The 26,681-nt window shown below is 42.3% G+C and overlaps 1 protein-coding gene across 1 annotated transcript; it reads right to left on the bottom strand.

Moving 5' to 3' along the window:
• Positions 1 to 366: 366 nt before the first annotated feature.
• Positions 367 to 26,342, bottom strand: LOC146175889 (uncharacterized). Its single transcript, XM_084581218.1, has 4 exons — positions 26,024 to 26,342; positions 20,517 to 21,107; positions 7,266 to 7,337; positions 367 to 3,832 (listed from the first exon to the last, which is right to left on the bottom strand). Exons 2-4 carry the CDS (start codon positions 20,980 to 20,982, stop codon positions 3,261 to 3,263), a joined length of 1,110 nt encoding a protein of 369 aa, XP_084437344.1. The 5' UTR covers positions 20,983 to 21,107; positions 26,024 to 26,342; the 3' UTR covers positions 367 to 3,260.
• Positions 26,343 to 26,681: the final 339 nt, after the last annotated feature.

Below are 26,681 nucleotides of genomic sequence, written 5' to 3'. Positions count from 1 at the left end.
CCCCTAAGCAATCTGCAACACCACTGAAGCTAGATGCCTCCTTGGCCAGTCACTAGTGTGTGTTAAGTACGTTCACCTGCACCTTGTCACATTGTCCGCATTCTGCATGTTGTCTGCTTGTGGCATATGCAGATGCGGTTGACACAGAGCGTAAATACATTCTGTCTATGCGCCGAACACTGAAAAAACAAGTTGACGTTTTAGAACAGCATTTCTGCGGCATTACGTTATTGTTCACATCTGCATGCTTAGTTCCGTTTAGTGCCACTGCATGTTTGGTTCCACCCTGTTTTTAGCAGTGAAATCATTTTTATGAACAAACCGATATCCTTCTTTAGGCCTAAGGATGGAAGGGCACTCGAAATAAAAAAGAAAGAAAATTAATCGCTCACAAATATTGCTCTAGGCGAAATGAGGCCAAACAAAATCCCAATTCACTGCTTATGAGCAGTGAGTGCACCACAAAACCTAGGAATGACGAGTTCACTTCTTTCCAAGAATGCTGTCGTGTTTCAACGTCAGGAAGTTTTAGTACAGCACATGCAGACATATGAAAGGGGGTAGCGTAGGCTGAGTACTTCGTAGTCCACATACACTTATTTCAAATCAAGCCTTGTTGAATATCCACACCATGTACACAGTTTCTCGAATTTAGTGTGAGTGCCTTCTGTGTCCGCTGAAATACAGTTTCCAGCACGGTAACACACTTCAAAGTTGAACCCCTCACTTAGAGTGAATTCATGCAAATAGGTGATGTCATGCATCCTGGCAAGCTATAACTCCTCAGCGTTCCATGACAGTGCTACCGGAAAAATAAAGCAATGACATGAGCAGTGGCATGAGAAAAATCGCTCACACTAGTGTCATCAACGATGAAACCATGCTGTCACCATCTTTAAGTTGCGGCATTCTTTGGCTAGCCGCCATGTATTAATACCATACGAGAGCAAGCAGATATCATGTGCACTCAAAGTAAAATGCAAAGTCAGGGCACAACAGGTAGAACAAGTCAAAGACACACCAAATGTAATCAAACAAATCTTCAACTGATAAAGTACCAAGAAGAGAATGTATATTATCATGAGATGAACAGGGATGAAGCTGAAGAAAAATCAACAACAGTCTGTTGTACCAACACAAAGGACCAAAGCTTTTGGTACACACAGTTGGGACACTGCTTACCGGGGAAATAAGTGACCAATGCAGCGGTCACTGCAAGGAGTCGGAACGTGCAAATACCCGCATGATGCTGGTAGATCATGTTTCACATGATTATGCAAAGTGTAAAACCTTCATCACAAATATATAAAAGATTGAAGGTAAACTCGAATGCAATACCTTTACATATATGAGAAGAACAAGCAGGTGCCATGCACACTAAAAGAGCAGAACACGTGAAGTCAGGGCATTACAAGCAGAACAAATCAAAGAAACGAAAAATTCAGTCATAAAACAGTCTACAAAAGTATATCCACACCAGATTATCAGATATTATCATAGCTAGACTGAAAGAAAAAAAGAAGGCTAAAAGCAAAAACAGTATCTGTTAAAGAAAGACAATATCAGAAGTGGGAACAAAAAACATCAAGTCTGTGTGAATAAGTCATATACTGCGCCAGGTTTCGAGCCGTCGCGTGGTCCCGGCGGAGGCCACGCTTGACCTTGAAGCTAGGGTTAAGCAGAATTAAACCACAACTATTTTTTTTTTATTCTTATCTTCTGTTGAAACATCATGTTCTTCCATTTTTACGGCACAGGTATTTGGGCACACGTGGCACACCCACAAAATGCATGGGGTGCACTGTGATCAAATACTTTCACTATCCCTTCAATTCTGTCTCAACGAGAATCAGATTTCCTGCTCCTATGACTTGGCAACATGACACCGTGCACTGTTCAAAAAGTTCTGCACACTGCAACAGCTGGCAGCCAACCATTATCTTTAAAGGCATGCCACAGCTTCCGAATCTTGATGCCACTTTTTAGTTAGAAAAATTAGTATTGCTAATAGCAAGAATTTTATAAACGGCATTTTCCAATGCCAAATGCCACAATACACCTAAGGAGCGGCACTGTACAAGAGTATTTCAAGTCCCAAAGGGGGAGCCATCAACCCTTTCCAGCCCAAAGATTCCCAATGTAATCACCAACTTGGAAGGACAGCAGACCTGGTGTGGGGAAGAAACTCCAAATGTTTTTATGATGAATCCGTAACTAAGCCAGCCATTTGTCTACATATATTAGAAACCGTTCACCTCACAGACAAATGCTTCAATGTAATTATTATTGGTTCACAGGAAAAGAAAGGCACAGTATCTGTCAAACTTGTTCTGTGGGCACCTGAACCCTGCAGTAGAGGGAAGGAGGAAGGTGTGAAAGTGAGAAGAGAGAGGAAGGAGCGGTAGTGGAGGGCTACGGAGTAATTTCGACTACCTGGGGATCTTTAACGTGCACTAAGGAAGTAAAAAAAATTGTATATGCTCTGCTGCCGCAATCAACGGACACCACTGCTGACATAAGACTATGTGCAAGGAAAGTAAGAGTTCGTTTTTTCCTATCACAGAGTGGACTTAATGTAATCCCTTCAAAATAAATGCTTTTCGTGACTTCTACACCATAAAAGAAGAAATATCAAGTGTTGCACACTTTACGTGGTAAGGTGTCAGGTTCCAATGTCGATTCATTTGATGAAGAAATGGTCCATGGCAAGAAATCGACAAAAAAAGTAGAACCCAGAAGCAATGAATCTGCATACAACATAAAATTGAAAGCCTCAAGGTAATGAAAAGTTGAACAGTTGCATATAACGACACTGCTAGCTGAAAACTGCCAACAAACTCCTCAGAAAAAAAAAGTCACTCTTCACAACGATGTATGGCATCTGTGTATAAAGAAAATCTAAAGCATAATGTGAACACCCATAAGAAGAAGCACCTTTAGCACTTTAATGTTCTAAAAAAGTGCGGTGACTGAGTGTCTCAAAATTTGATTTTATAAATTTGACGATAAAGCTGGATACCATCAGTTCTGAATGTAAATAGAAAAAGCATGGTTTTCCTGCCTCTGTGAAAATCTGTGATTTTCTATTCGGAACAACCTTAATTTGGGCCTTAAAGAGTTAAATATAGAGGCAGTACGGCACATTAAAGCACTAAGACTGGGTAGCACTAAGGTAGCGATGTTTGTTTTGGCAAATGTCAAAAAGCAGCACATCTTCATGAAACTAGAGAATAGAAGTGTAGATGTTCTGTATGTGATATTTACAGTGTAGCTGTGTGCAAATATCTCTGGGCAGAAGCGACACTGCTATGGCTGGTCACCCTTTTATGGATCAGCACATGCCTAATGAGATGCTGATTTCGTACAAATTTCCTGGGACATAGCTGACACTGGAATGGCCTCTCACCTGTGTGGGTTCTTACATGGTCAACCAGCGAGCCCCTTTGCGTAAAGCTGCTGCTGCAGAAGTCACAATGATACGGACGCTCGCCAGTGTGCGTGCGGATGTGTTGTGTCAACGCGTAATTTTGTTTAAAGCTTCTGTCGCAGTAATTGCACTGGTATGGACGTTCGCTAGTATGAGTGCGAAGGTGCTTCAGGAGCTCGCTTTTCTCACTGAAGCTTTGGCTGCAGTGACTGCAATGATGCAGCTGGAGGCCTGTCTCTTCTTCCTGGTGATTTCCTATGCTTGTACAAAGACGTGTTACACAGTAGTCCGTGGGGTGCATGGCAGCTTGCATATTTTGTCCAGGAAGTATGCTGTCCTCGTGATGAGTAGTGATAAAGCCTGCATCATACAAACCAGACCATTTGCATCCATCATATGGAGTACCTCACATGTCATTGTTCCATTGGCATTAGGGCTATAAGCATGCAAATGCATAAACAGCAGCAATACAAACATTGCAGCTAATCAGATTCAGCAATTAATGGGAAACGTGGGCTTAAAGCATGATTTTAAGGCTGACTGTAGGGCCAATGCTTCAGCTTGTAAATCAACAATCACAAGGAGACATGGACCAGACCAACTCAAACCAAGCTTTAACAAAGTTGAAAAGTATACGCTCCATCATGCTTGTCAGAGTCTTCTTCAAAGGGACCTGGTAACTCTGTCAAGGCTAAGGCTGTCGTTTCAAACAAATCAGTGGTTGTGGCCAACAACTGTAAACTGAAATTATATGCACCAGTTCTGTCTAGTAAAGCTTCCCTGTCCACTAACCTGTATACAAGAACCTTTAGAGAACTGTTGCATACAAGGACATGCTAGCAAGGCTGGTTTTCTCACAAGCCAAAAGCTTTCCAGGTGTCTGATCCAAGTGTTCATTCTCTGCTTTACACCACACTATGTAGAAGGGTGGAACTGCCCAAGTAATTAGATTTGCACTGGCTCTCAAGCACAGCATTGTTTCTAGCATAGTTTCTAAAGGCTTCCATTTCAGGCTATTTCAAGCAACATTTGACTGCCAATAGAAAAGGCATAATCCTCAGAAGTGTATTTCTCGAAAATGCTCATGATAAAACAAAAGACTTGTTGACTTACAGATGGCTCAGAATCGGTAAACCCATGCTGGTTTCATAAAATAATCAATGATACTTAAACAACTTAATAAAAAACATGTGCGAAGGTTACCATTCTATATGCTGTATAACAGACGGCGGTCTGCTCCTATGAGATACGTAGAAGCCGAATAAAGATTGTAAGCGTAGAGGTCACACACACAACCAAACATGATATATCCGAGTATCAAAACAAGGTAGGTGATATAAATTTTTGTTTAATAAATGTAATTAAAACTAAATTATTGAGCTTAAGTTGACATCAGTTCTGAATACACAGATTTCAATATTCTCTTAATATCCAAGTGCACTGCAGGAAAACCTATTCATGCACTTTTGTGAGCAAGTTTCACCAAACGGTTCCATGCATCAGTGCAAAAGCAACAGAAAACTTAGAAAAGTAGAACTGCAATAAATGAGCATGGGAAAGGCATTTTTGAAAACTAGAGGCTCTGAAGTGGATGACACAAGATCAGGGTTGGCGCACAAAGCACACAGACATGTAAAAACCCCTCATCACCGAAACATCTTCTTTAGTATGGCATTCGCTCCAAAATATCAATTCACCTGGTCCTTTTTTTCTGCATTCAGACACAATGTCACCCATGAATGATTCTAAAACCTTCATTTCTATTTTAGTCATCATGATGAGTTCTTGTCATTAGGCAGAGTTCAATGAAACTCCATTTTATGCAAAAACACCAAACATTGAGATCACAGGATATGTTGTTTCACTAGCAATGAATATGAAAGCATTGGGTCCATGGACACTGGCAATGTCTTAAAAGATTCCTCTGGAAGCTTGTACTCTTCGTCTTGGCAACACTGGTCAGGAGCCTGCAAAGCAAAACAGCATTACAGCCCATAAAAAAAGCTAACTCCAAAAGCAGCAAAACTTATGCAGCCATTGCATTCAAGACTTTAAATTTAAGGCTCCTGTACCTAAGAAACCAGTGCAACCAAGTTGCAGACATTAAAATGTGATAATACAGTTGGCTAACCAGAAGAAAGGCTTCATTGCCAGAAATGGTCGAGCGCCACGTTGAAAATGGCGCCCACACTTGTGACTATACGTCAAATGCTAGTTTGTTGCAGAACTCCTAAAAAAAAGTAAACAGACCTATGATGAAACTACCTGAGAATGCACACTGTACATGCGACAGCTTTTTTTTTGATAGCATCTTTTAAGGAGATATATGACAGAACTGCCTGGAGCCTGGAGAGTTACTTCATGCCTTTGCTTGCTCGATTTCTGTGTGATTTTTCCATATGCTTAATAGCCGAGTCAATTCATCTGAATATTTTATGCTTGCATCTTGTATCGTGTGCCAAAATAAACTTTAGTTAGAATGGTTTTTTGTTTGCACGGGTGTGGAGGTAAGGCTGCAAGTAGCTTTGTTATGAAAGGCTGCTGCTACAGGGCTCAGACTGGTCTGAACAAAAATTAATGCCACTGTGAATGCAAAGATGTACTCTAGGATGAATTCCCTGCTATGAAGCCCTTGCTGTAGTGGCAAACTAAGATATGACAACATATCGTCTTGTCAGGACTTAAAGGAACCATGAAAAGACATTTACTAAAGCTAAGAAATGCACACAAATTATTGGTAATTCATCATTTGTCATCGCGGCGTAAGAATTTCTAAACTCGCTTCACTAACACTGAAGATATTGGTGATCAGATATACGACACTCCCTCTTTCCCACCTTAACACATGCAGGCATGCAAGGAGAAGAAGGAAACAGGTCGTGCCGTGATTATACCCTAACCACCATCAGCCTACCCAAGTTACTTGGGCACCTCTAATAAGATGCAGAGATTGCCCTCTTTGTCAGTTGACTGTGCACGTCCGTCCAATGCAGCTTCCATGGCCACTGTTCTCAGCACTGCATAGAAACTCTCCAAGAGTTGTTGCTTGGATAAAAACTGGAGAAAAATTAATTTCGTTACAAGACATCTCGGCTTGGCTGAGGATTGTAGTATAAATGTTACTTCCAGAGTTTGCTGTGTGCTGTCCCCATGACTCACATAATTCAAAACTCAAATAATTCAGTCAAAACTCAATTAATTCAGTAGATCCATATGTGCATCAAGCTATTTCTCAAATATATTTTGTGGAGGCTTACATTCAGTGCTGTCCTGAGCAAAACTTGATTGCATCAACAACTAGCTCTACTCAAGCTTCAGAGAAACTTTGGTGGAACCATAGTCTTCAACTATACTCACCTCAACAGATACAAAAAAGCCCAATCTCAAGTCGGCCAAGAGTTTGTTGCCATCTTGGCATACGAATGAACTACTGACATACACGTGAGGTTTAAAAGTTTCAGAAAATTTACCATGAATCACATCCAGCAAAGCATCCTCAACGAGCCATAAGCATAATTGCAAAGCACTTGGATGGCTCCCATTCACAGTCCATTACTAAATATGTATATGTAGCCAAAACAGGCAATGCCTTTCACTCTCTACATTTGCTTGCATCAAAAGACTCTAAGAGTAATTATCGTACCATGAAAAAGAAATGCACAAAGTGAAATGAACACACTATGACTGAAAGGCATTTCTGAGTGGCACATCTTATGCGGAGGTTTAACACCCCAGGCTATGATATCGCAGAAAAAGACTCCAGTTTAACATTATCAGCTATGGTGTTCTTTAACATGCACTGACATCGCAGAGCCAGAGGGGCAGTTTAAAACCTCACCCCCTTGAAATGTAGCTGCCACAGCCAGGATACACTTGCGACAAATCACAAATAGTGAGCAAGGCAAGATGTCTGCAAAAACCAGAGAAGTTAGAGTAACCATGAGGATCAAGGATAGTGTACAACAAACACACCACGAATAATCTCTGCTCTTCAGACAAAGTTTTAGAGAGTGAGGAAAAACCAACTGAAAGTTACGTTCTATAAAGCAAATAAACAGTTCTGAGCAATAGTTTCTTGTATGTTCATGCACATTTAAGCCTCGATGATCTGGCTGTGTCTTTCACACAGCAGGAAGGTTCTGATGTAGCTAAGCACCCAGACCCAGGACGTAAGCATCCAGCTATGGTCCTGTACAGGTACACAGCAGCTTTTCTAGAAGGGTATTTCTCTGGCAACTGCTACCTTTTGTCCTCGCAGCATTGGTTCTGCTGCCTGCAAAATGAGAGAGTAAAGCACCTATAATACTAGGCTGCAAGCAACATGGTTTAATTAGTCACAAAAAAAAGGCAAAATCAATTGCACTTTCAAACAAAGCTACACAGCTGGATTCAAGAGTCCAGTTGGCAGTCCTATAGGGTCTATTTGATTGATTCCAAGTGGAGCTGGATGAAAAGTCCAGTGGAACCCAGTTTTTTTGACTGGCAAAGGTATCATGCCTTTCACAAACCAAATATGCAGGCATGGTGAAACGCTGCTACAAAATGTGTGTAGCATTCACCCTGCAAATAACAACTTTGTAGTACTGCCAATTTGATGAAAGCGATAGCTGTATTGAACTTGCAACACTTCGTTGCTACTGGCTCCTACATTGCAGAAATGTTAAAAATCTTGATATACTCATGAAAATGTTACTGTGCAAAATGAGCGAACCAGGATAATTATCAGCTGCACACTGATACATAGAATGAACAAACAAAAAATATGCAACACTATGGCTGTTTAATTATTAAATGGTTTTGCCAGTAGACTTCGCTTTTACAGAAAGTGAACTTTCAGCTCGCCTCATTGGTTTGTGGCAGCTGATACACTCCGCTTCATAAATATGTTGGAAAATGTAGTCTGAAAAAAAAACCTAATGAAAATGTTTTGGAAATACAAAAGAAAAATGTTGTTTTTGCTGTTCATGTAGCAAGTGAAGCGCCGTGCATCACAGAGTTAAGGACACAAGCCGGTGCGTAAAACTAAGATCAAATCAAAGCAGCAGCCACCAGACCACAATCATGTCATCCAGGTTCTAGATTTGCAGAAAATTTTGTTCACCACCAGAGTGAAATCACTTTTCAGGCATGGGTTCAGCAACAAAGCTGTAATTACTCACAATCCTTAGCACCAAAGAATGTAGTTTTGCACTACAAAATGCTGTGTATATACCATCTGAAAATGCACTGTCATTACAAACAAAATTTTAATATAGTTCATGCCATATAGTCCTTAAAATTGAGTACTAGCACAACTATATTTCCCTGCTGACTGAGCAGTGAGGTGACAGCTACAGAGCAGAACAAGAGAGTTAATGCATCCACTACTGTGGCCTCTATGCATAAATGAATGGATTATAAGAGCGTACCCTTTGAAACAGGGTGGTGGCAGTTTCCACCATTCTCGTCTTTTATTTTTTCTTATAGTCTCAACATTGTTCTAAATCCATCAAATTTTTCGCCATTTTAGGTGCTATCTTTGTATTCTTGCATTTCTAACCTTATGTCGTCTTTCTGCTTTTTAACCACCAATCTTCCAAATGCTTTTTGCCTACTTGCACTGCAGATTCATACACCCGACCACTGGTGTCTCTAAAAACCCTAGGGCCTCAGGGAGAGTGACTGCGACTGTATCAACAACCATGTAGATACCATCACATTCGAGTGCAAGATGTTCAATTGTTTCTACGCATTTGGCACACACTGCATATGAGTGATCTCCTTGGTTAAATTTCTTTTTGTAGCTGCATGTTCTAACTAGCCTCAAAAAGTGAGGCACTGTCGATCGAGTTACCAAAGAAAGGTTCCTTCCTAAGCTGCCTTTTCCAGTTTCGATATATTTCTACACTCTGCTTCTTTTCCATTGAATTTATCCATTTTTACCTTCAGTGTTTTCTAACTGCTGTTTAACGCCTTTTATTTCTCCATCCTTTTGGCCTGCATGTTTACTGGTTAGTTTCCTAGTTCTTTTCCTTCATTTTGAGTAAAGCTTTTTAGATATAGGTATTTAAATAATTTAGCTGCCCACCTGTTACATATCCATTTTCCTCAGGCGTTCCTCATATAATACTTTACTCTGAGCTTCCCGCGCTTCAAAAGATGCCCAGACCATATCGTCCCATACCGCTTCGTTTGTGGTTTTGCCATGGGTACCCAGTGCGAATCGTCCATCTTCCCTTAGGCCCAAAACCCCAGCACCGCAATTCCTTTCCAAATATCCCAAGCTCATGCCTGTTGTATCACCACAATGCCCTATGCTTCATTATCCTGGCATCTCTTCCTTTTGTGATAACATACTGTTCGTACTTTTCCATGTAAGTAGGTCCTCCGTTTATCCATGCCCAGAGATATATTCTGCCACTCTAGGTATTTCGTGGCTTTGTATTTTACGCACCTCATTCGTTGAATATCATCAGACCCGACTTCATTGCGCTAAAACTGAAGCCTAGAGTGCCCCCTTCATCTCCACAAGAATTAACAAGAGTTTGCAGGTGTTCCAGGCTATCTAACAGTAGAAAATCGTCCGCATACATTAAACCGGTGAGGCGCTGCGCTATGACTGCTCAGCTCAATATATATGCGACAGATCAAAACACAGATTACGCTCTCGTAGCCTTCTTTCCCTATTTATCATATAAAGCATGAACAGTAGTTGTGATAGACGGAAAACCTTTACTTAATTCTTTGCATATCTCGACAGTTTCTGTACTTCTTATTCCTCCCCATGTAATCTCTACTTTATTATCCAGGTATATTTCCTGTAGGAAATCTTACCTAGGCTGTTCCACACGAGTTCCCTGTTTATGTTACCGTACGTAAATACAGACGGTGTTGACGGCGCGCGCCAGGCTCATCACCGGCATGCACGACCAGCATACGCAATTTAGTACAATAGTGCGGCAGGAACTCGACGTTTGCAGAGCTTGCCTGAAAGCGGGTCCAGTGCCCATGAGTAGCATCAGGAGACATAGCTCACACGCTGTTTTTTGAAACATGCAACTATAGCTGGCAAAAATATAAACGGGTCTGGCACTCGTCAAGTGCGCACAGGCCGAGTCAGAGAGGAGCCCCGGCCGAGTACGTTTAAACCATTCACACGTAACGATACACGAGCTGAGCCATCCACACTGTCAAAACGCTGGTTTTCCATGGCAAGTGTTCATTTAGAAGCACGACAAAAATTACATGCCAAGCGCACGACGCTCATCTTACGATTGATACGTACCGCTATGCGGTTGGCTCTTTCTATTGTGTATATTACGTGCTACAACAAAAACAAAACTATAATGCAAACTATTTTATTCACCTCTCCCACTTCAACTTCAACTGCGCAAAATCCATTATGACTTTCGAAGATGTTGCCAACGTAATTACGTACAAAACAAGGAAACGAAATTGCGCTTCTGGCAGCGCAGCGGCGCTTGATCTCTGTCAGCCTCGTTATAGTGTTCTAGAATTGGGAAGTGTGCCATAGAGAATCTCTTTCTCTATGAGTGTGCCGTCTTCGGCGCGCGGCAATGGGAGCGACGTGGTCGCCGGAGCGATGAAAAGCGTAGGTGGCGCTGTCAGCCGTAGGAGCGCATCACAAGCGCGCGCGCCGCAGAGGAAACGCTTGGGGCGTCTGCTTCTGCGGCTCGTTTCCTGCGTGAATTTTGTTGCATCGCGTTGCTTCTCTGGCTGTTGTACTATGGCGCGTTTTTGAGCGAAGAGCGATGATTGGTCAAGAAGGAAAATACATGTTTGCAGAGAGTAACAGTTCCGTCCGTCTCGTATGACTTTCGCCCCCCCCCCCCCCCTCTTTTACTGAATTCTCTTTTCCTTCCTTTCGTTCTTTCTTCTTGCTCATTGCGCGCTCTTTCTGCTGCCTTCCCTATTCGAACCCTTCCCTTCTCGAAATACACTCAAAGCATGGTTGACTCAAAGCATGGTTTCCTAAGCAACAGCACAGCGGAAGGCCTTCGGGTAACTTTGTAGTCGACAGTCGACCTCGTCGACTACTTATCTGCAAAATGCGGTTTTACATATCACATCGAGACTAAGCCAAGACAAACAAGAAAACCTCTTCAGCATCGTGAGGCAATTTAATGGCTGCAACGATCATCCCACGCCGGCTCAATTTTTAGTGACAGTTAATGCCCTGGCATTTTACAACTTACTGAAGCCCCCAAAGACAGGAAATTGTAATGCTGAAATTGTAAATGCCTTACTTGGAATTAGCCGTACAAGCGAGAGACCTACTCAGCTTCTTTCAAATCCTATTGGTGAGCTTGACCGTTTGGTTGACGAGAGAAGGCTCGAGGACGTCGAAGCTACTTTGAATTCCCTTCCTTCAGATGACCACAAATACGTCACATAGGCACAGTTCTAGCCGTCTCATAGCTTATATTGCAGGATATGTCGCTAGAAAGTTCATGAAGAGGTCAAAATCTCCGCTTATCTTATTTCAAGTAAATCGTGCGCGGCACAAAAAGAAGAAAATCAATTTAATTATCTCAAACTTCGACCACGGAGGTCTTCTTTATCCGTCCTCGGAGCTTGCAAAGCTCGTGCACACGCTGGAAGAGTCTTTCACGGTTGTTTTTTTAGTTCAAGAAAGATTAACGCAAAAAGCATGCGTGAATTTGCTTTGTTTTTGCAAGGCGCAGATGTTTCCAAGTTTGGTTGCCCTAGTCATGACAAAGAAATGACACTTAACATATAGTGAAGTTCTACGTCCTCATGCGATTGCGTTTTTATGCCAAGTCGCTAAACCAAGAGCAGACCTCGAAAGCAGAGCAGGTAAAGCACCTAAATCTGAGGAGGTGCAAGTAATTGTGTTTGAGGATTTTATTCATTCTGCCTTTCTCTTGTGTGTTTTCAAATTTAGCAGCCTAATTTATTCACGGCCTAGTACAGTTCATAATATTCTCATATATAGTTCTGTACAGTTTTATACGTTTGTACCATATTCTTGCACTAAGTCGCGATTTTTTTTTTTCACGTAGTCCATTATGTGGTTTCGTTCATTGCTATGTGCTCTCATTCATTCATTTCGTTTTGAGTAGGACTACCAGTTCATATGTATTCGCCCACATTTAAATAAAGTCATCAGTAAGCGCTGGCATAATTTCTGAATTCAAGCAATCTTCGCATACCTCTATTTACATGTGGCGCAAAAAGTACGCTAGTCTAGCCTAAAACACCATTCACTGCGTTTTCAGTACGTGCGAGCGTCGATGGAAGACTTCAGTCTAGCCCGCATAAACCAGTGCATCCAATATTAAAAATTTCCATGATCATAGAAATACGTTAGACATTCGTCATTGAACCTCCCGCTAGTGTTCGAGAAATAAAGCACCCAATACGTTCAGGAAATACATCTTGCCGTTGCTTGTCAGTTCGTCGGCAATCTGTATCTTACATTGCCTGTATTTGTATTGCCGTTCCCTGACGACGGCCGCTTATTTTTAGGGAACTAGTTTTGTTCATGAACATAACCGTTTTAATACATTTAGACAAGCGTGCGGGAGCTAAAGCGACACAATTTATTGCTACGCGCCTTCGGAGTCCGATTGAACTAGCGGTGACGAAGGCGGTTCACCCAGCTGTCTGCTCCGCGTTCACTGCGCTCCTCCTGCACACAGCGCCCTCTCTCCTGTCATCGCTGAAACGACCAGCTCGCCGGCGGCAGACGGCACACTTCTCAATTCTAGAACACTATAGCCTCGTGCCTTGTGGTCGGCCTTCAACATCTTAAAGCGAAAGTAAAACGAAAGTAAAGCTTTACTAGCCAAATTACGCGAATATCAGGTCCCGGCGTGTGGACTCGATGGTACCATGGTGCCCACAGAAACAAGCGTGAAGATACTGCGCACTTTCTATGGCAAAATCTCGCGTCGGCAAGATTTGTCCGCGTGGTGTGTCAGCGAGATTCCTCGAGTGACAGATACTGAACCTTTCCTTTCCTGTAAACCAATTATACAACGCCGATGAACTTCGACGCGTCAACGGAGCACTGGCAGAAACACACCGGCTTTCGCATTTCTCCACTGCAGATTCTGCAGTGCTCTCGATCGAACTATACTGTTATGTTACGCCGCAGCTTGGCGGTTTTCTCCACATGCTGCTGGAGCTCGAATTTAGCGCGCAGCACTAGTAAAGTACCGAAGAATGACAGACGTTTACTGCAGCTCTTTGGAACACTGCACTTTTTTTCTCGCTTGCTTTCACATTACGTATGCCAGACTACCAACGGCTCGAAGGCGATGCGACTGACCACGCGCTTGGCCCTCACTCAGCAGCGTGCACGTCCCTATGCCGCTGGGAAAACGTGGATGTACTACAAACGGCGATGGGCAGCAAGTTCCGCTTGTCCTTACTCCTCTCCCATCTAGCCTTGGTGGCGGCCGATCTCCCGATATTTCATAAATTTCGTACATCCCGCACCGGGGCTTAGTCAGAGGGTCTCGTGGGGTCTCCCACCAGTACTTGAGAGGGGGCCGAGTACGAAGCAAGCTACCATTTTTCAATTTTTGACAATGGTTTTCATATAATTTCTTTGTTTCAGCAATTTCGCTGTGAACCATTAACATATTTTCGAAAACCCAACACAGAGAACAATAATTTCTCTCCTTCATAAGAAATGATGTGCGAAGCAGGCCACCAGTCACTTTCTTTCCCTCTCCCTTTCCACCTGTGGTCGAATCACTAGAGACCCCCCTCCGATGGAGCCAGATTTTAAGCACTGCCCAACACAAAGCATCAGCAACCTTTACAACCATCATTGTCATCGTTGCAACATCATATTACATATCACAATCCGGTGTGCGAATCATGTGAAGATGTGGAGGACGTTTAATTCTAATTGCCGATAACTCTGGTGCCGCATATGCTAGACCAGAAATTTTTGACGAAGTATTATAGACTTCAATATGTATCAGTACTGTCGGCTTTGCTAACCTCAGCGCTTGAAGCATGAAACAAAGCGAGTTTTCAACACAGAGAAGTATTTGCACATGTATTTATTGATGATGCAATCCCATTTACAGAAATGGCTTTATTCATGTATTTCACGGATTCTAAACTTAAATATTATGTGAGAGAGAGTTGCAGAAAGTTCTAGTCAAGAGATGGTACAAGTTCTAAAAATGCTCAAGTATACACAATACACAATTTCAACAACAAACAAGTTGAAAAGGAAGCAAGGAAAGACTATCTAAATATGCTGAAGTGTAATCAATAATATACAACTTCAACGTCAAACAAGTTGAAAAGGAAGCAAGGAAAATGTACAATATTGGCACAGAAAGAATTAGAACATTATACAATAGTTAGCACTGTGCGAAACCATGCTTGCACACCATGATAATTTTATACATGAAATATTATAAGTGCATGAGGGTGGTAAATTCGTTTCTAAATTTTGCTGGGTCATGCATGTTAGCAATGTGCTCCAGAAGTCTATTCGAACAGTTTATAGTACGTGGCAATGCAGACGAGTTAAACGTGTGCGTCCATGCCCAAATTGGTGTTGAAAGCTTACTGTTATATGGTCTTTGCTCACTGCGCAAACAGATATTAGTTAGCACAGTAAGCAAAGAAGTAAAATGTCCCCACGTGGCTTAAAATTTGTGAGATAAAGGTAACTTTATTCTAGGTTTGCTGTAATCATAAGAAATGAAACCTTATGCTTTGCAGTGATTTTGTGTAAAGCAAACATGTTGGATTCATTGACTTAATATAAAACACAACAACGCGACATAACATATTTTCCCTAATGGACACAATTTGCAGTGCATCTGCAATTTATCCAATTGTCAAACGCTCGCAAGTTAAATTCATATCTGCTGCAAAGAACCACCACTGTGTGGCAGCACGGTCAGTACCGTAATTTTGGTTCTAGAGCAAATACAAATATTAAATACCGAAATATGCGCATTACAACCGGTGGTAATAGCATCGCCATAACTGAACAACTGTAACAAACAAGCAAAAAAATGCACTCAAATTATTTTTCAGGACCTCTTTAACATAGCCATTCAATCATGCATTACCAACTTGCCCAACTTTCTATCCTGTCATGACATAAGCTCCTTTTCCAACAAGTAAAACAAATGAAGTGACAAATAAAGTATCAATTTTTATCCGAGCAAGCGCATGCAAACAAGCAACACTTTGCATTGTATGAGCCAAACTAAATGTGAAACAATAAAAAAAAAAAAGCATTGAAGAGAAATAGTAGCCACTGTCCAGGAAAAAATGAGGCAAAAAAAACAACAACAACAACAACAAAAAAAACTATTCAATACAGGTACCGTAGAGTGAGATTAAATGATAAGCTTGTGACATAGTGCTCGGAGTTCTCTTTGCAACTCACCCCACTCACTCTCACTCTAAGGCCATTCCATGGGCTGTTTCTGTGCAACAGATATCTGGTGACACATGGCATCAACACACATCCTTTCCAGAGGCACTTGAGACAGAGTGAACTTCTAGTAACACCAAGAAATTTTCAGTCTTTTCATGTTCTTAAGAAGAGCCTGCCACTAGTGTTCTGCGTGCTGCAAAAGTGGGCAATGCACAGCTTTCGAATGGCAATGCAGATCATATATAAAACAAGATGCGCGCATTGTAAGAAGCCAAAATATATGCAGATCTTTGCAATATTGAATGTGACAAAATTTCGTACTTACTACTGTAACGATCCCAACAGCTGATAACATGTCTGCACACTGATAACATATCTGCATTTATCTGCGTTTATCTGCGTTTACCTGCGTTTACCTGAGTTTACCTGCGTTTACCTGCGTTTACCTGCGTTTACCTGCGTTTACCTGCGTATACTGTTGGCAAATTTGTCGGGAGCGACAGAGGCTTGCTTGATGCACCCTCATGGCTGCTGCACGCTGCTGGCTGGTGCCATTCACTATCACAAAAACATTTGATCTCGCCACGACAACAGCAAACAAATTTTGCTGTTTGATATATAATTTTCACTCTTGCAAAATAATTGGTCGGAAATTTTTTACCCCGCATAATTAGCCCTTCCCCCTAAACTGGACATAAACATTTGACATACTCTGCCTGCTCCTAAAGATGCAGAAGAAACGAGAAATTTTGCTTGCGACAGGCTATTGATCAGATGGGCGAGAGGAACAGATTCGAAGAAGGCATCACGAAGGAGCATGATGAAACTGCTCAATTGAGAAAACTAACTCATCTGGCAACAAACCTTCCAGAAAAACTTTCGCAGCTCTGTGCTCCAAACATGATGCCTGACAAACTGTGCATGCATATCAAATTTTTGACCATAAAGTGATCAGAAGGCTTTTAAAGGTATACTGAACAAATATCCAAGAATATTGAGAAAGCACCACAATTACATTCTTAAGACAAGATTACACTAGTACAGACACATAATTCGGGTTAGTTTTGAGCGGATGGCTGTATTGTTGTCATTTTCTGAGCGGCCGCCGGGTCGGAGGCAGTGCGCTCCCGACTGTTAGCCGGCGGGTGTGACGTCACAACTTCCCTCAGCAACGTCATGGCCCTGCGATCCCGCCGCCGCCGCTGCCCCCGCACCTGAAGTTGGTTGACCGTCTACAGGCAGTGTCGTGTCGCGCTGTGAACAATGATGCGAAGTGCGGAATGCTTAACATGAGGGAGGTCGAATGGGACGCGTACGGAGGGCGCGTATTGCGGACAATTGTTTGCGTGCAGGGAGGGAACGATGAATTGTGCGCAGGAATATGAGCAGCAGCAAAAAAAAAACACCCACGTCTGTCCCTGCACTTTGTGAGTGCCACGGGGGAAAGGAAAAATGAACAGGTGCAACAGGCCGTGATGGGGGTGTTGTGACGTGATACCCGGTTTTGTCAGAACTTTCATAGAAGCCCACTAGGTGCGGCGATTTGAGAAATATTCATTAAAATACTTTCCGCTCATTTCTGTTCATAAAGTGGATTGTTTTGGTCACTTCCAATGCGATAGCTACCATCTGTGCTGAAAATCTCGGCGGCAATTTTTTTATTCAGTATACCTTTAAGATTCTATTTTCCCTTTTTTTTTTTTTTTTTTCCATTTTTTCTGTGGCGGTTTCTGTGGCAGTTTCTGTGGCAGTTTCTGTGACGTCACAAGGCCACGTCATCGCCAAATCTGCAGAAGCAGCCAACATGTTTGAGCCACAGTGGGAAGTTCACTGCAGGGAGTCATACAAATTCGAAGAACAGAGAGAAGAAAAATTTAGCAAGAGCAAAAACCTCAATTATGCATGTTGCTACCACACGTGTGAGCTCGGCAACCGTCGTCACCTTGTAGTGAGTAAGGCCCAAATACTGCCGGTCTGGCGTGTGCAACAAATAGGCAGATATTCACGCAAAGGGCTTTGATGCACGTCAGAAGTTGTGCGATCAAATTACAGCCAAAAAAAGTAGTGCTCTCACATTTCCAAAAGCAAGCAGTATTAAGCATCTCTGATGAATTTTAAGGTGAAAGCCATTCTAGCCTCATGAATGGCGTGTCAGGACCTGTCACCAGAAGCTGTGGACCAAGTGTGTCACCACAGTGTGTTGTCATGAACTCATTATTAAAAAAAAAATTGCGTCCATGCAAGGATTGAACCACTATCCTTCCGTGTCATACTTAAGCATGCTAACACCTACTCTATGCCGACGTCTGGAGAGCCGTTCCATAATTCTCCTTACCTAGCGTAATGATGCTAGAGAATTTTGAGCGAAATAGTAATAATATATATATATATATGTATATATAAAAGGTTTAAAATTAAAAAGAAGAAGAAAGGCAATGATGACACATCTGGCATTGCAACAGCAGCAGCAACGCTCAGGCTTTAACATTGTTCAAGTGGACGTTCAGTTGTCAGTTTGGTTTCGTGTGTACCTTGTCTCTTCTTTGTTTCTATCTCTCTAACGCAGCTCTTTGCTTGCATCGAATTATGAACCAACTAGTTTGACAACTCCTACTGAATGCATATGAGCTGGTGCACTTCGAGTCTTTTCATTCAACGCAAGCAACACGAACGAACATGGCTCTGACGTGAGGCCATACTAGATCTCTGAAGCACAGGAGTGCATGCTGCGAAGCTCCGAAATTCAGCTACTCTGCACTGAAGTGTCTTTCGCCCACCAGAGGTAAAAAGGTAGAACACGTGCAGTGATACGTGCTCTCCATCATTGGACGAAGGCACGAGGAATCTACTATACGAATGAGAGCTAATGGTGACAATTACCTCTCTTGCAGAGTACCCTCTATAGCGAAGCAGCACTGTCAATTTTTCTTCTCTCTGGCTCACATTAAGAGTGGTGGTTTGCGGACACTTTGCGTGTACTGTTGTGCTGAGTCATCAAAGATCATAGCTGATGCAAAAACATCCCTTAATGGAAGAACACTATACAGTTTCGAGTCAATAGGAAGCTAACTAAATACTCTCTTAGTGTTCGTTCCATCCTAAAATTCACCTTAACAGAGTTCACTTTATTGGGAGTCTATTATTCAAAGTGGCAATAAATGATAAACCAGAGCAGATGGTTATGCCACTGTGTTCCAAACAATGTACCCCAAGCGCGCAAAATAAACTGCACTTACGGCGAGTGTCACTTACGAAAAGTACACTCTACCGCTGCTAAACAGTGTAACATAAGTGCACTTGCCAAAGTGTGTACTCAGGTCGGAGTGCGTTCGCAAAACAGACTTGAGGGCCGAGTGCGTAGCCTCGCTGGCAGAAATTTCTTCGTCAAAAATGTATTGTGTAATAAGATAAGTATACAAGCTGATTTTATGTATTTTGTACATATTTTTATTTGAGGAATTCTTTTTATAATAGCGACAGGAAAAATGCCACATAAAAGAACATTATGTAACCGTGTACGCAACTTCCAAATTAAGCGTGGGGCGCCACTGCAGCGGCGGCATTTTCAGTTAGGTGGTAGTGGTTGTTGTTCAATGTGTTTGTTTATGTCGAGTTATAGTGTGTGGGGTCTCCGAATCATGGCCCAATGTCAAATTTTAAGCATTTTTCTGTACTTCACACTTAGAGGTGTCAATTTCTTTGCTCAGATATGTTTTTCACTTGCGGGCTTCGTACCGAGTGCTAATGCAAAAGCACTCCGCTTTCCCTTTTAACACTGCATAGCGTAAAGTGTCTTTCGAGCTGCAAAGTGCACACTCCGTAAGTGCACTTTAACGTGCACACTTGACTGGGGTATAAGTGGTCACACTAGGTTTTATGACTAGTACTCAGTGCAATACAGACATTATTTTTATTAAAAAACTTCAGATGTCTTAATTTCTTTTCTCTTACAACTAATCGGTTTTTTACATGTTTAATCCCCCTTCCTCATCTCTCTACGCCTCGAAAAGGGAGACTCCAATATGACAAATTAGAGGCTACCACTAACAGCACTGTGACTGGCAAAAAGCTGTTGTGCATATCTCCGACAAATATCCCATGTTATAATGTTGCTAGTTCTTTTTTTAAAGCACCCTAGTGCTCTAAACCATATATTAAAAAGAAACCTATGCACATCATAACGCTTTGTTGCCCAGGCAGTCGGTAGCCGTCAACTACCATGGGAAAGTGGCATTTCCATGTTAAAGAAATTATATCCTGCTATGTTTCATTTTCACAGCCAGGTACACATTTATATGGACGAAAGCTTTCAGTTGCAGGAAACAAAACGTGACTCAGAGAAGTCAGTACACTGTCCAAGATACTCTGTTGAGCGAGTTGGTACACATTCATTATTAATTTAAACAGCGCAATCAAGAAGACAAAGGACAAGATAAAAGGAAGGAAAGTACATTGTCCCTTTAAATCTCATTCCTTTAGCTCTGACTAAAAATTTCAGCCTTGAACCAGGGATCCTGTACCAGCCGACTTATATGTGAGGATGTGCCATTACTTCCAATACCAGCTATGCCTGAGCGCCAAGCAAGCGTGTTTGAATTCTAGGCAAAAGGTTAAAGTGGGCTTTGAAAGCATGCATGTCTTTTCCAAAGCAGAAGTTAGTAAATATGGTGCAAATAAAGAAATGTAAATGTAACATAGGTTAACTAGCCGGAGGCTCAGAGGGGTGCTTTTTTCGCTCGTGGCATTTTAATGTGGAGCTATCTGCAAACACCTCTGGGCACAACTGGCAATGGTATGGTTTCTCACCCTTGTGTGCTTGCACATGCCTCGCAAGACTCTGACCTCGTATAAAGGCCATGGGGCAAAGCTGGCACTTGAACGGCTTCTCGCCTGTGTGGGTGCGACGGTGATCGATTAATGTTGTCTGTTGTGTAAACCTCCTGCTACAGTAGTCACACTGATAAGGACGCTCGCCTGTGTGCGTACGTAAGTGCATAGTCAGGCTCCTCTTTTCTACAAATCGGCTGTTACAGTAGTTGCACTGGTAAGGACGGTCACCTGTGTGTGTGCGGATGTGTGCCACCAGATGGCTCTTCCGTCCAAATCGACTGCTGCAGAAGTCGCAGCAGAATGGACGCTCGCCTGTGTGGGTGCGAAGGTGCCTCAGCATGTCAGTTTTCTGCTTGAAGACTCTGTTGCAGTAGCGGCACACATGCACCTTGCCTTTGTATCCTCGTAGAATTTCCTGGCTGATTCCTCCAGGAACTGCACCCTGCTCATGTATGATGAACAAACCTGCATCATGGATGCAAAAGCATTAAAATGTCAGGATTTAAAGGAATATTTTTAAATCCAATTATATGGCTGGTACTACATGCATTTTGTTGCGGTGGACAAATGTCAATACAGCTGGAAAGAGCCAGAGAATAACATTTACAGCAGCGCCTTTCTGGACAAGAGTTGTATACTCATATTCAAGGGGTCAACCTTAGAGAATGCCGCTTCAAAATGAAGTTCCTATATTCAGGCCTAATTGGTCAGCACTGCAATATGAAAATAAATTGAGTACCAAGACAAACGAGCAGATTAGGTCGAACCGACTCAAAAAGTTAAAATGCGCATGCTTCAACCTATGTGCTCATCAATGGCTTCATATTCATAACAACTGTAGCTTTGTTCCAGGCCAAGAGAGTTCTTCAAAAAAAGAACAAGTGACAGAGTGCTATGGCCAGTAACAAGACTGCATCAAAATGCACCCTTTTGTCTAGTGAAGTTTCCATGTGCAATATTGTGCACATCAGAAAGAAACTTTCAAATAACTGCTGAAAAAAAAAAAAAAAAGTGGTTGCAAGATATTTTTGTATTAGCCTGACCACCGCTGCTCTACATTAAAACCAAAGTTGGCCTAGTTGGTGCTTGTTGAAAAGCTCCTACTGACTTATTGATGTGAAAACAAAAAAACAACAAAGCCAAAAGGTTCTCACAGGACACAGTGCTAGATCAGCTAGCAATACGTCTAGTGAAAACTTTTATATTTTCTTTGTTTTCATGCCAGCAACCTTGTCCTGTTCCAGAATAACTTTCTAGGTCTTAAAATGTTGTTATTCTGAGCATCAGGTGATCAGCCAGTAAAGTGGGCAAGCTGTGCCATCTGACAATGCACTAGAAGTGTCCGTGCCGCTGGTTTCTACACCAGGACTGCATTGTTGGTTAGCGCTTTTGCCTTCTCTACAGAATTACATCAGAAAGCATGTCAAAACCATGAGGCAAACAATAGAGTACATTTTCGATGTGCAAATATAATTAGACCCACAAACTAAAAGCTTCAATCCATATTGAATAACCAATAAATATTAAAATTCTTCTATATATAACTGTACTGCTAGGAAAGTTATCCTTGATGGTTCTGTAGAGCAGGTATTTCAAGAAAGCTCCATGTGAAGGTACAAATAGAAAATAAAGCAGTTGAATTTGCAAAATAGTGAATCACAGGTATCCAACCTAAGGATAGCAGAATCACAATAAAGCAGGCAAGCAAGGCCCTTCAGAAAATTGCAACCATTAAACACAATGAAGCAAGGAAGGAATGATCACAAAATGCATAGGAATTCAAATTCTCACTAGGTTCTTTTAGTGCATGCTTTCTCAATACTCCAACATGTCACACAGGGGATCTTTCACAACACACATCACTGACATTTTAGCATATGACAGGACTCTCCATGTAGGAGGGAGGGACCTAATGCCTCCTTAGTTTGTGCAAAAACATGAAGCATCACATAATTTGAGCATCATTTCACAAGTTATGAACACAAAGCCATTGGGTCTATGTGTGCAAGTAGATCTTTTGAAAGGTTCTTCCAATGGCAGCTTGTACTCCTTGCCTTGAGGAGATTCAGATGCCTGAAAGTAACAGAAAAACAGCTGAATTAAAAAGAAAGTGCTTCAACAAGCGTTTCCTCAATAATGCACTTGACCAGCAGTAGCTTTCTTGATATTTGCACTTTCCTGCTCTGTGTGACATAATAAATAGGCTCCTCCCAGTGCAGAGTGCATTTGGTCAGCCTCCTGTTGTCAGTAATGTCATCGGTCATACGCTGTTATCAGAAGACCACGTGAAGCGCTTTGCCAATGAAAATGATGCTCTAGCCACAAGTGTGACACAAACAGCGTCACTGCAAAAAGACGATGCAAACAACTGCACTTATATACCTCCTGTCTTTAGGGATCAGTTTTGGGCTCCAGTAAGATGAAATGGGAGATCAATAAAGCAAAATAGAAAGAATGTGACGATGATCCTTTTTGGAGCATGCAACAGCAGAACACAAGTGTGCTTGACTGTCAAAAAGTAATTCTTTCTAAACCACCTGAGTGGTACATACTAACCAACATCTGTTTCTGTGACTTTTAAGAGTAAAAAGCTGATCTGTGCTATGAAACCCTAAATATCAGAGATTACCGAGTGCAGAGCAAAACTGGGAAGGTACATAGGGCCCATACTTAATTAGCTACTTGCTGTTAAAAGCAGAGCACAGCATCTGATGTTATATAGCAAAAGATTCTACCTCTTGAAGAAAGTAAAAGACATCCAGACCGACCTCACTCACACAAATACGAGCAAAAAATGCTTGAATCAGCCCAGAGATGAGAATCTCAGACAAAAAAAAATTTGCAGAGGATTACGTTACTGCGAAATTTGAGCGCAGCTCATCAGCTGGTTCCCCTTTTTGATAGATTCAGGCAAAGATTTCGAGCAAGACATGTATGTACAATTACAGACAACTATTTATATTTTTCACACATATTCCTTCAACAAACACTTCACTAAAAGTTCTTGACTGTTATGAAAGAAGCTTTGTGGTCGGAGAAATGAAGAAAGCAATTAAGTTACCGGGAGGTTGCGGGAGGCAACGCATGGCCCATAGGAACGTTGCGCGGCAAAGAGATAGCAGCGACTAACTGATGCCGCTGACGCTGCTAGCGAGTCAAGACAATGTGGCTCTGCATTGCTCCAGCTGCGGAGCTGGTTACAAGGGACAATGCTGCCTGGCGACGCAAAGCACAAGAACGGGTGCCAAAGAGCTGCGCTCTAAAATGTGCAAGCATGTTAACACGACAGAACAGTGGAATGAGGACATAGGACATTGGCTGGCACAGTAAAAGTTTACTAAGCCTATGAGTGACGCCATAGCGAAGGACTCCGGAATTTAGTCCACTTGGGGTTCTTTAACCTACACTGACATTGCACAGCATACGAACGCCACTCCGTTTCGCCTCCATTGAAACGCAGTCACCGGCAGTCGGGTTCGAACCCAGGTACTCCAGTACAGTAGTCGGGCGTCGTAATCATTGCGCCACCACGATGGGGCAAAGTTTCATTACTGGTGCTGCTTTATCCTGACTGAACGCTCGACACCAATTTGTCAAGCCAGCCTTGACACAGAGTGACAGAATGTATAGTATAACAGTGTCAGTGTTAAATATGGTCAAGGTTTCTGAATAAATATATGATGGTTGTGGAGCTTGCGAGCTGTTCCCCGTAAGCACACAATGTACACACACGTGATATGTTTCTTCAAGTGTCTCATCCTTTTTTGCGCTATTCTTTCTTCAAGATGATACATGATGTCAAGCTTTCAAAAAAGCAATGGAGACGCACTACTTATGAGCGAACACCAGACTGCACACAGATCTAGTACAAATGAATGTTAATTCCCCCGCATACACCATAGTCTCAACAAGACTGCAACCATGCAATTTATTGGCAGAGCATTGGCTGTCACAATTGGAGTTCTTCAATGCATAGGTTCTAAAATGCTTCGAGCAACAGTCAGTTCTGCCAATAAAGCAGGCAGCCTAACAGCATCCTTTTGGGAATCCATCTTTTCCAAAACAGCCTCACAATAAAACGGAAGACTTTGTGACCTGCAATCAGCACATAATTGATACACCCATCAGGAATGCCAATGAATACATGACCACAGGTAGATAGTTACAAGGGCTTTCAACATTGACAGAAAAAGAAACAGAAAGTAAAATTTGGAGATCAAATTTTTGTACTTCATATACCAGAATATGGCCTGATGTTGTGAGATGCCTTGTGTAAATATCCTTAGGCAGAAAACTACACTCTGTGCCACACCTGCTATAAATTAGACAAGATACTACATTTTCGCTAAACAAATGCACATTCACAAACATTATGTTTAGTTGCATCAATTATAATCAATATATTATTCTTACACCGTGGTTATAACAATGCAGCCTCTCTTATGTGGTTGAAAGTAGATGTAAGCATGAAATGTTTTAATACCGACCAAAACATCTTAAATGCTGAACGCAGTTTAGAAGTCTCATATCAGCCTAACACAACCATTCATCTGCAGTGCCACTTGAGCAGCAAAATGCAACACCTAGGTCCACTACCCTCGCTGTTGGGTTCCGCGCCACAGAGTAGGATGGTGCGCATTATGGCTCCGCAAAAACCAGTAGCCTGCAGGAGCACGGTTAATAGTGTGCCATTTTGCTTGGCTTACATATCACAAGGCCTATGAAGGCACTGCTTGGGCTACTGGGAAGAACGAAACTGCTTCACGCTGCGCACTGGCTTTGCCCACCATAGGTCTAGAAAGACGGTTGTTGATGTAGGCATTTTTATATGGTGGCAGGTTTGCCAAAGTTCATTTAGGTTTGACCTTTGTTGTGGCACTAAGGCCACCAGCAGAGAAATGACAAGAGTGAAAAATATTTCATGCTTAACAATGCACATTGCAACTGATATAGGAATATACAATATAACAGCAAACATTTATTTTTGCTGCTTTGACAGAGCTAGCTTTCATTAGTGTTCAATGCAGTAGCATAAAGCAAAGAACATACACACACAAAAATGCGTTTATAAAACTCATTACATGTCAGAACTCCAAAGAATAAGATAGGCAAGGAGCTTACTGGAGGCAATCTGGAGGCTGAGGAACAAACGGGAATAGCTCAATAGGCATTCTTTTACTTAGCATGCAAATTTGCTGAAATAAAGCTACTCGTGAAACAGCTCACAATGCGCAGAATTCTCATTTCAGCTTGCTGAGCTCTTGGCGCCATAACATACGACCTGCCAATTTCTTCTTTGTACAATGTGCACCGCACACGTTTCGAGTGCTGAGAATCGACTTGGGCTCCCATGCAAGAGAAGGGTTCAGCGGCAACATCACCGTATTTCCCGAAGTGCGTAGAACATCGTTTCTTTTCAAATGAGTCAGTGCAGCTAAAGCTGTAGCCCTGTAGCGCTTAGCGCTCTGGACGAAGAAGCTCCATTCTCCGGTTGCAGCTGGCGCTTGCGCAGCTCTTCTGCAGCTTTTATGAACGAACGTAAATGAGACTGACAACACTTTGACCGAGCGCGCACAAACTGGAGTACTACGTCGGGCACAGCACGCTCCCACCATTCGCTCGATGCGAGTTGGCATGCGTCAAGTTGCCCGCACTCAACAATGCAGATAAACACACGCTTTACCTTCTTCAAAGCTTTGCCCTAGGTTACCAAGCAACTGACCTAAAAATGCACGGTGGGCGGAGCCTGTCTGCCACGTGCCCTGCTAGCTGGCGCGCGTAATTCGAACAGCACGAGTCGAACACGGCGTTGCCAATCTTGTGTTGCCAATCCCCCCATGTGTGTGTCATTATCTAAGGGCACAACAATCAATCCACAGGTTGAGCAACAGAGGCCTCGTGGTTTTCAGTTCGTTGGCGACATCACATATGCTTGTACTATGGCCTCTGGAAAAACTACTCGGACACTGGGTCGAGCGACTGCTTCAACAGATAGCAGCAGCGAAGTGTGCCTTCGTCCTTCGTTCACACGCGAATCCC

Source organism: Amblyomma maculatum, chromosome 10 (assembly GCF_055883805.1).
Source record: "Amblyomma maculatum isolate TAMU_Amacu chromosome 10, ASM5588380v1, whole genome shotgun sequence".
Classification (NCBI taxonomy): domain Eukaryota; kingdom Metazoa; phylum Arthropoda; class Arachnida; order Ixodida; family Ixodidae; genus Amblyomma; species Amblyomma maculatum.
Note: the sequence above shows the minus strand (reverse complement) of the source record. Positions and strands in the feature narration are given on the sequence as shown.